The following is an 11,207-nucleotide window of genomic DNA, read 5'->3' on the forward strand; positions in this document are numbered from 1 at the left end:
GGGGCAGTGCGGGCAGGGGAGGGAGGCTGGAGGGGCTTGGCGAAGGGGCAGTGCGGGCAGGGGAGGGAGGCTGGAGGGGCTTGGCGAGGGGGCAGTGCGGGCAGGGGAGGGCTGCGGGAGGGAGGCGCTCTGGCCCCCGTGCCCCGTGCTGGCTGGAGCTCGGTGCAGCCCCGGAGCGGGCCCGCGGGGCTCCGTCCCTGCCCCAGAGGAGGGCACTCCGGGCTTCCCCCGCGGGCCGAGCAGGGGTGTGGTACGCACCAGCCGCATCCCCGGCGCCGGGTTGTTGGGGCGCCCCATTCACTTGGGCTTCAGTCCCCGCGCGCTGCTGCTCCGCCGGGCCCCGGCCAGGGAGTGCGGCTGGAGCATCCTGCAAGAGAGGGGCTGATGCGCTCCCCCCGCCCAATGCACAAACGCACCCGGGGGAGGGAGAGAGCCCGTGGCTCCAATCCAAAAATAAAAAAAAAAGCATAAAAAGCACCCATGCTGCCTGCCTCCCCCCTGCCCTGCCCTGAGTGTCCCTCTGAGTCAGCAGCAGCTACTTCACCCAGGGTTCACTCTTTTTGCCGGGGGGGGGGGGGAGGTCTGCAAAAATAAAAAATTGGGCTGCCCAGCACCATTCCCTAATAAAATTGGAGCCCTCCCTGCACCAGGTTTTGATTTTCAAAAGTAAGGCCCTGGGTCTTTAATGCCAACTTTTTATCCACTCATGCTCAATGTTAGTTGCCAAGTTATTTTAAAAAGGTGTTACGCTTCTCAAAGAAGTGTAGCTTTCCTACTTCGAGTGTTATTCTTAGTGCAATAGGTTTATCCAGGGCCTCCAGCAGTCAAGAAAAAAACACTGTTTTCAATAGGCGGTGGATCGAATCATGTTCATTCAAATGGATGAGTTAGAAAATCTTTTGTTTTCTTGAGTCTCCATCAAGAATATTTTAATTCTTTCTGACATTGAAATACAAGACTGAGTTTTATCTATTGGTCATGGACCATAATGAAGCAGGCAAAAGAGAGCTTGACTTTTATAAATTAAAGATACTTTTCTTCCACTCAACAAACAAAAAAATCTACCAAATTATTAGTACTCTAATTGTAAATAGTCCAAAAAAATGCAAACTGCCTCTTCCTTCTCGAGAAACTACCTCTACAGGGTGACTCTTGTCTCTTATGGGGGAGGAGGGGCAAATTAATGAGATAAATTGTGTGGAGAGGGGTTGCACCTATTCCAAAACATACTCAGACTGCAAAAAGAGTATGAGGGATGGAACAAAAAGAGACAGACATGACTGAAGGATCATGGCTGTTTAGCTTTCCAATTTTTTGTGCCCTTTGGACTGTGGATAGCCATTCAAAGACCTTTCAAGGCACTGGATTGGTATTACTTTTATAAAGCATCTCAGTGATCAGTTGGGAAAAAAAATCTGTAATTTGAAATAACTTGAACCTTGACTTCACCCCACACCCTCCACCATGATTGCTGAAGTCCCCAGATTCCACAGCTGTTGGTATCCAGGAATCCCAGCCCCACCACGGAATGGGGCAGGCATGTGGAGCCTGCAAGACCCCCTGCTACACCTTGCCCACGTTGCACAGTTGGCTGGCAAATCACGCAATACATATGGACGGGCAAAGTTATGATCACATGGTAGGACTAGCCCAGCGCTAAGAAAGAGCTGACCAGCTAGAAATTTAGGGCCTCAAAAGGAGGAACAACTCTACTGCTGGTTTCTATCCAGCTTCCATTGGAACATGTAGCAGGGTCCTAGGTTTGTACCTCTTACTTCCACTGTAGACTGAGCAACATGTTCAGCATGTCTTGGTACAAGTGTTGCACCCTTTCCCCAGTTCACCCATGTTGGACTAGTACACCCAGGGTGTATCTACACATGCAATTAAGGCAACACAATCAACTCTGGAACCATTTGAGCTGAAGTAAACAGCTCCTGGGTAGAGCGTCTACACATATGCCAGAGACATCAGCAATTTGAGCTGGGCAGAGCAGGCCTGGTCTAGCAGAGGGTAATGGTGGAGGTCAGTCCTGGGCTCTGGGTGGTGGCATCAGGTGGCAAAGGGTCTGGCTGGGGCACCAGGGTGGTGAGAGTGCAGAGCCATGTGGCTCTGCAACAGCTAGGAGTCTGGCCAGGCTGACAGGGCAACATATGCCTATGGTCACACATGGGTTTGATTGCAGTTAATTGCTCTGCCATAAGATAGTATTGTGTTAGCTCCACAGTAAAGTGTCTCTGACAATACTATCTTACCGCAAAGTTCAGTAATTTACTGCACCCGAATATAAGCGCACATGTAGATGACACTTTACTGTGGAGCTAATTAGTCTATTCAGCAGTAAAGGACATGTGTAGATTCATTCCCGGGCTTTTCCTCCCTCTCCTGAGCTCAGATCCCCGTGTCTAAAACACAGCCATTCCTCTGTCCAGCCTATGGATCCTTAATTTCCCTACCAAATCCAAGTCCAAGTCCAAATCCAAATCCAAATCAGGATAAACCTGTACAATTCCAAATCCAAATCCAGGACACATCCTGTACAATTCCTTGGCCCATTTGTGAGTTCTGGAGTATAATCTACTTTAATATAGACAATAAAGCTTTCAACAATTCTGTGTGCTTCAGTGAACAACCATTTCATAGCAATGACTTGTTCCTAGGACTTAATTATTTAGATCAAATGCAACTAACATTATTATTATTTCTCAGGTCTATTGACAGTGTTTATGAATGTGTGGAAAGAATGTGCAGCTCCCTTCTTTTCTGATTCAAGATTGAATCTTAATATTTTTAGGTTACAGAGCAGATGATCCATCAAGTCTCTTGTTCAATATAAATTTTATTTGGGTGGTATTTATTACCATTATGGATGGCTACAAAAAAGACTTCTAAAGCAGAGTGAAAATTTGCAAAGCCCTGACACTTGTTTCCATGAAGACGACTAATAGATTGCTGTAATTTTAAATAAAGCATTTATTGTTTTTAATGGTCTGTTGTTAGTAGATAATTTAAATGTAGGAGGCACTTCTGAAAAACAAAGCAGAAATCATACACCTTACAAAGCTTTAATTATAAGATTATATATTCAGTGAAACAATAACTATTTATTATTTGAATAATACCTAAATGCATGAAGGACATGTTTTGACCAGCTCACAATGGTAAATATAGTGATAACACAAGATTTCATATTCAAATATATCAGAGTGAGTTTTGAAGAGCAAATGACAAGGAGAGTTTTAGGGCAAGATGCTATGTGACCCAAAATAGCAGTGCTCTTATCCCCTTTCTGAGTTATCCCATCCCATTTTACTCTTGACTCCATATTCTCCTTACATCCTTGAAAAAAATTCTAACTCCATACCTTTGCCAACTTTATAGTCCACCTGTCACTAAAAAAACACTACAATTCATTGCTGTGTCATTTCCTGATCTTTCCACATGCTTTCTCCAGCAGAAACTTAATTTTCCCAGAGAAGCTTGTCTTCTTTGTTTATAATTGTTTCTCCTGTTACACTCCATCCCTTTCCTACTTTGTAGTATCCTACTTACATCCTCATACATTCCTGCTGTCTTGTTTCTCTCTTCTGTTTGCATGGCTTGCATGATGCTATGTTTCACTCTGCTCTACATATGTTATCCCCATAGGTTACTTTTATCACTTTCTTGCACATGCTGTTCAACTTTCAGGTTTCCTTCTCCTTCCTTTTCCTGTAACTCTAATTCCATTAGTAGCTCCTAGCTGGTAGCACTCAACAATTTTCATGTCCTGGATTTGTGTTTTCCAGCCTTTTTTATGTTGGTTTCAGAATTTGTTCATAGGAAAGTAAAATGTACCCATGAAATCCCATGTGATCATCTTCCACACTGTCTGAGGCCTTCTTGACTGATAGCTTCCTGCCTCTTCTAGGGTCTTTCGCTGAGTGAACTACTTTTATCCAGTTTGTTTTTCTTTCCAGAAATTGTAGTGAGGTAGGGCTTGAACTTCTAAAATGTTGGAGAACTCTGATAACAGTTTTTCTTTATCAAAGAGCATAGCAAATTCCCTGCTACAAATCTTCTGCTCAACTATCTTAAGAATAGCAGAACTACTACTCCCTTTTCTCTGAGCTGCAGAAATAATGAGATAAATCATGTGTGGAGAGGGATTGCACCTATTCCAAAACCTATTTTCACTTCAAAAAGAGTATGAGGGATGGAACAAAAAGAGGCATACATGATAGAGGGATCACGGCTATTTAGATCTCCAATTTTCTGTATGCTTTGTGCTGTGAATAGTCATTCAAAGACCTTTCAAGGTACTGAATTGGTATCACCTTTATAAAGAATCTCAGTGGTCTGTTGGGAAAAAAATCTGCCCCCCAACTGGCATCTGATGAGTATTAGCCTTATTTAAGCCCTATGTATACTAAAGTTTAACTTTTTGCGTTGATTTGCATGTGAAGTTGTAGTAATAGTGTCAATATTTGGGGATATATATATATATTTTAAGTTGTATGGTCATGTTGGGCATAACAATAACTCACATGTAATTCAGATGCATGAGCTGAAGAATAAGCATACCTCACTGCTTTATGTATTTTTGGATAAAATGCTGAACTTTTCTGATCAAATATTAAACTTTAAGTGAGCTATGTATCTTTTTAAAATATATAAAAAACCATCAGTTTTCTGCACAAAAATGCAGGTAGAGTTTGATGCTCATGCATATAACAAAATTTTAATGCTCATACATCCACCTTATAGAATTATCTGAACATGCTAGATTACCCTTTAATATCATTAATACTTTTATATTCATATATACTCCCTTTAGAATATATGTTGTCAGTAAAAACCCATTTTTAGTGTCCTCAAGAAATATGTTTCTGTAGTATTAATGATATATTTAGATAGAGATGCTTAAAAAGCCACAGTAGGGAAACTGAAGTATGCCTTTTTGTAACATAAAATCTATCCTTTAATATAATGAAAACCATCCTTTTACAGAAATCTATCCTTTAATGGGTTTTAATAGCTTTTTTTGCAGATGATGACTATTTGTCCCTACATTAACGTTAGACTTAATACCCAATAGTCATTACACCAGGCCATAATATATTTAATTTTAATGGAAATAGAGATCCCACAATGAAAATATATTTTACATAAAGAGATCCAGAATGCAAAATAATACTGCACGGCACATGTCTTAGAATCGACTATCTATTATTGTAATGATAGCTATCTATTATAGCTTAAACAATCAAACTTCACAAGTTGTGCATTGTCTCTAATATCAAAATATTTTCTCAAGAAAACTACTATGTGTTTGTTTTATGAGAAAAAGAGAGAGCAAGAGAAATGAAAACCTAGCTTGCCAGGGTTGCTCAGCTTTTACTGTGAGAACATTTGTGAATACAATTGGAATGAACTTAAGAAGTGATTTTGTGTAGGTTGCTAAAAAGCCCTGACCTAGCTGATCTTAATGGAAGGACCTGTGTTTATTGAAATGGCATTGGATTAGGTCCATAATAAGAATTTATGTTTTCCAGCAAACATCAGTTTTCTGTTGGTTTTCTGCTATGCCTAGGAGGGATTTAGGGTACTGCTACTGTGTTCATCTTCATTTGAGGCCAAATCCAGAAAAAGAGTCAGGCCTCTGCTATATGTTACATATGTTATGAAATTCATTGGTTAATCACAAAATAAACTTAGACTGGTCTTTAGTGGATTGTACCTCCTTTATACCATCCCAGGAGCCAGCCTTCCTACCTCAAACTAAACAGGATAACAAGATAGCAACAAAATCACCCCCTGCCTGTCCTATCCAGGACAAGGACTTCACCATAGTGTTGCACTGTTGCCTTTCTTCTCAGCTTCCCTTGTCCCCAACATCATCTCTTTGGGAGATTTTAACTTCCTCCAGGGCCAGTCTATCAGCCCTGGCTGCTGGCCTAGTGCTCCTAGGAAGGCAGAATATTAACCTTTAGTCCTCTGCGTCTGGGCCTCTGCCACTGAACCCTGCACCTTGTTACATGGCCACACGTACAAAGTAGGACCAGCCACAGGCGCAAAATAATTACACAATAAAACTGACTCTCCAGATATAAAAAGTACAAATGAGCTATACAGTTAGTGCTTGAAAATGTGTAATAACTCTATAGCTGGTTTTTACCCAGCTTTAATTTGAATGACTAGCAGGGCCTCAGTTTACATAAAGGAGAATATATTTGAGCTTTAGGCACAGAATGATCCCCTTGCTCAGCATTTGCCTAACTATGGAGGGACCTAAACTCACTAAGTACAGACAACTTAACCCAGCAAGCCCAGAACTGCCCTTAGTAGCTAAGCATCTAGCTCCCACCTAAGTATCACGGGGGTCTTGGAAGCAGTCAGTCATGCCAAATCCCATGAAGGGCCTAATACAGAAAGTATTCTCAGAGCATGCCTTAACACTCAGCATAGGGATTCTCACAAAATGCAGTCATGGCTGCTTTATTTTTAAAAACACAGCCAGAAGAAGGTGCCACTATCCCTGCCTTACTTATAAATATCTTCAAATTAGGACACTTATGCAGAACATGATAGGTTCTCCACAGGCTGTGCTGGTACAAAACACAGCTTCACCTCCCAGGAAGATGTCCTAAACACCTAGAGCTATGGGCCATGGTGAAGAAAGGAATGCAATGCTCATCAGGCCAGAAATAGAAACTGTGAGAGACAGCCTGGCTCTATAGCTTAGCCCACAGGTGCTCAACCCCCAGGCCATGGGCCAAATCTGGCTCATGGAGCCAGGGCATCCAACTATCTCATCCCTTGCTGCCACATTCCCAACCCCCATGTAGCCAGATTGGGGCTGAACCACTCCCCTTCCCCTGCCCACATGTCCCCTTCCCAACCCCCACATGGCTGAGTTGGGGCCAGGCCATGCTTCCTCCCCACATATGTCTGAAGCAGGGTTGGGCTGCCCCCACCCCATGCATGTGGCCAGATTGGGCTCCACTATACCTGCCCCACATGCTGGATTGGGCCCACTGGGTAGGTCTGATTCACAGAGGGACCAGGAGGCAAAAAGGTTGGATATCTCTGGCTTAGGCAGTGCTTAGATACTCAGGTTCGAGGTCAGAGTCTTGGATTCCACTCTCTCCTTCAAGGCTTCTATATTTTTTGGCCAATGACTGTTTAACTTAAACTACAAAAATGCATAAACAATCCTTGGAGGAGAGACCAGAACCCACTTTCACTCCTAAACCTGGTTTGTTTGCAGGTGTTTTTTCCCATTTTGTAGGTGCCCAACAGGATTCTGAAAAATGGAGCCACAAAAATGATTTTTCATTTGAAGAAAAAGGAAAAGCAACCAAAAGAAATGTGCATATTTGAGATACATTTACATTAAAAAACCCTTGTGCCTTGTAGTTGTGCAATAGGGTTGATTGTTTAGTTTTAGGAATAGGTTAGATAAGGTCTTGCACGGGACAGTTTAGATAGTGATGTTTCTGCCTTGAGCAAGCGGTTGGACTAGATGACTTCCTGAGTTCCCTTCCCACCCTACTTTTCCATGATTCTCAAACCTAAATCAGGAGTTTGGTCAACTTCATAGTTGCAATTACAAGCTGTCTGGCTTATGGAGATCCAGAACTTTCAGTCCCTTCACAAACTGCCCATTTGTACCTTGATTTATAGGTTTGATTCCAGGGCTAGCTCTTTTCTGCCAATTTTCTTCAGCTCAGAGTGAAATGTTTAATCATATTGCAGCTGCATGGTCCAGTTCTGTGATACCTGCTTCTATTCACTGGAGAGGTAGGTACTATGAATTCAGCTCTGGGACCCCTGCCCAGTGTGGCCCTATGAAATCCGACTTTATTTTTTCTGGTGCTGCTGCTCTGATTGGGTATCCCTGCAAAAGTCAGCTCTTATTTACCATCCTCACTAGTAGAGTCAGGCCTCCTGCAAAGTCATCATTGCAGCACCATCACTTGTGCTGATTTAGGCCTGCAGATTCATTCTGAACAGGATAAAGAAACTTATTTTGTGATCTGCTACTCCAAACAGGCCAGGCTTGTTGAACTTGTTCTCATATAACAGGATCCCCAGTCCTCTAGGAGCCCTTTCTCTGTTTTAATATGAACTATTTTTTTCTTGAACCTCAGTAACAAAACTGTATAAGATGTTTCAGATGATGCCTTGCACAGTGATAATGCTACTTCCTTATCACAACTGGTAAGATATGCCTTATTACCTGATATATCTTGAATGACATTTGCCTTCATCATGGTTGCATCACGTTGGTCACTAGTACACCCAGGTTTTTCGTTCCTCTCCTGAACTGTGATCCTGGTGTCCAAAATACAGCAATTTATCTGTCTACTCTATGGAGCTCTAATTTCCTTACCAAATCCAAGTCCACTATCTATGAAGTCAGGATAATCCACTCACTCCAGGACACATCCTGAACAATCCCTTGGCACATTTGTGAGTTGGGAATATAATCTATTTTAATGTAGACAAAAATACCTCCAACAATCCTGTATGCTTCCAAGAACTCTGCAATAATTACTCTGACAATAGAGTGTTTAGACCAAATGATTATTAATTTTTAACAATTATCTCTTTTATCTGTAAATCAGTTATTAATCTTTAAATATTACCATTTCTTATCCAAACAGTCCTTACCCCTTTGAATATAACAGAAACAGCTTGACTAGTTTGGTCTTCTCATTTGGCTGGCACCTTGCAGCTTCATTTCTGCTCCAAATATATTTAGAATACAGAAGCCAGGTGTCTTTTTGTCTATCAGAAAATCCCTTTTATAGTCAATGTTTTTTTTCTGCTGCATATTATTTGGAACTGAGTTCTATATTGAAGTGATTACAGGGATATAAAACAAGCAATATTATTTGCATCACCATCTTTTAAACACTTCAGTTCATTCCTGAGAAAATGCACAGCATAGTTAAACTGAAATTGCTTTGATCATTTTTGTGTCAAGTGACTTTATAGATCATATATCTTTCAGAACATACAGAATTGTTTAATTCCATTTAGCTTTTCTATTAATCCTTTGTGTCTTTTTCTGACAGGTTTCTATTATTTTTCTTACCTCAAGAGATCCATCTTTCTAAATCCATTTTTCTAGATGCTTTTACATGCATCTATGTGCACCATTAGTGTTCATATTTACAACTGAGAAAAGGATATCTTTCACAGTTATTCATCAAATGATGTGGAAGAACATTTAAGTATACCAGGAAAATATGATTAAATAATATTTTCATCATTTATCTTTAGTGAAAGAATAGCCATCATGCATTTAAGCACCCAAATCTCCTGTAGGCTCTAAGCCTGGGATAATCTATTGATATGCACAAGGGCCTGTTGCTTAAGCACTGAACAAAACAAATACGAAGGAAGTAAAGCTTCTCTTTGTTGACCAGCTCTCGCTAGATGGCGCTTGTGAGATGCGTGGAGCCAGTATGGGACCCTCATTCCCACACTGATTTATTATTTAGTTGTGTAATAGGGATTGTTGGCTTAATGAATGGTAGGTTTTGCCTTTCCCTCCGTGGGGAGCGGTAAAGCATATTAAGTGTCTTCAAATTCACTGCCCTGTGATTTTTCACCCCCATATATACGCATTCCTGTACTAATGGAAAATGGGCTGGCTCTTTTTCAACCCCTCCGTGTTTTTTTTTTTCTCTCTTGCTGGTGTTACAAACCTGTTGCAAGCTTTTTGCTCTCAACACCGCTTTAGCCATTTCTCTTGAATGCCTCTAGGCTGTGATCCAACATAAACAACAGCATCAAGAAGACATGGATTAACTCTCTTATTCGCCAAATGCTTGTTAAGCAGTTTAAGCATCGGAACCTGAATTCTATGTCTGCTTTCCTCCCCTTCCCCCAAGGAATTTATTTGCTCTTTGTAGTCTATGTATTTATCCTTTGAATGACATTGGAAAAAAGATCTATCTTCCTGTTCGCAGCACAGGCTGCAGGGTAGAGATAACGACACCAAAAGTACATTCATTCCTGCGCTGAGTGTTGAAAATATAACTTAAGTATAAAGAAATGAATTAAAGCCTGGCTCTTAGTAAATGATTCTCAAAAGCGCCTGTGTGATTTTGGAGCCCAAACCCATGTTTCTAAATCATTTAAATGTGTTGGAAAATGCCCTCGTCAGTCGGAAGAATAAATATCATCTCCTTTAATTTGCATGGGGCATGGAAACTCAAGCTTTCGAATGTGCCCATGCTCTTGTGCAATAAATTAACTTCCACTTAAGCTCCGCTCTCATTGTGACACATGATTATCCATGCAACCAATTGCGAAGCATTGTGAAATAAAATTATTCTTGTAAACCGTCACCCCAACTCGAGTCTTATTTATTATCTGGAAATGTGAGTCCTTTTCAAAGAAGTAGCTATGGAAACCATGTCTGATGTTACGACTAAGTTGATTTGGCGAGGGTTAAATGCACATATCGATAAGTAGACACCCTGTAGCCTGGAATATGGGGCAGAAAACTCTAAAGGGAACCTATTGTCAGCAGTTGTGAACAATGAATTATACCAGAATAAATGCAGTGAAGTGTAATCTTCTAGAAATTTTGAGGACTACTCAAGGCAAGGCCATGCTTTCCAAAGCACCTACCATTTAATTTGCCTAAGTGTGCAAACACGTAAGTGTACGTTTTCCAAAAGAGCTGTGAGATTTTCTAGCAGCCGCCTAGTGGTAAACACTCAATTTGCATGTCGGATGTTTCTGAGTATTAGCACAGGATGCTTTCGGTAGGATGTTATTGTAGAATATTACTGGCAGCCATCTACATTGCATGAATCACTAATCTACATTTCTGCAATAAAACGTGTATTCGAAGAGAGGTTAGAAGAATTATATATATATTTCCTAAACAGTGTTATGCAGTGGGACTCCTGAAAAACATAATTGATATTCATTTGTAAAATTATGAATATAAAGATTTCTTTTAAAAAAACCCAACTTTTCTCTTACGAGGTCATTTGCTTTCTGGGGTATATGGTACCAGTAGGGTAAACCTGATCTCATAGACGAGTGACTTTTTCTGAGGATATTAAATTTCTAAGTTTCTGACTCCACTTAAACAGTTTCTCTGTGTTTATCTCTTTGCCATGTTCAAGCTCTTCATGCAGAAAACCACAGTTGCTTCCAGGTGTGGTTCCTTCATAATATATGCTCATGAAATATACTGT

At 40.9% G+C, this 11,207-nt stretch overlaps 1 protein-coding gene across 1 annotated transcript in view; it reads right to left on the reverse strand.

Annotated features, from left to right (window-relative positions):
* The window catches only part of LOC109320170 (gap junction epsilon-1 protein-like), a 5,872-nt gene extending 5,535 nt beyond the window's left edge, over positions 1 to 337 (reverse strand). Inside the window, exon 1 of the mRNA XM_019550162.1 lies at positions 259 to 337. Within this exon, the coding sequence (XP_019405707.1) occupies positions 259 to 297 (39 nt within the window). The 5' untranslated portion in view covers positions 298 to 337. The remainder of the gene's footprint in view (positions 1 to 258) is intronic.
* Between the last annotated feature and the right edge of the window lie 10,870 nt (positions 338 to 11,207).

This window comes from Crocodylus porosus, unplaced genomic scaffold, assembly GCF_001723895.1.
Source record: "Crocodylus porosus isolate Cpor-Errol unplaced genomic scaffold, CroPor_comp1, whole genome shotgun sequence".
Lineage (NCBI taxonomy): Eukaryota > Metazoa > Chordata > Crocodylia > Crocodylidae > Crocodylus > Crocodylus porosus.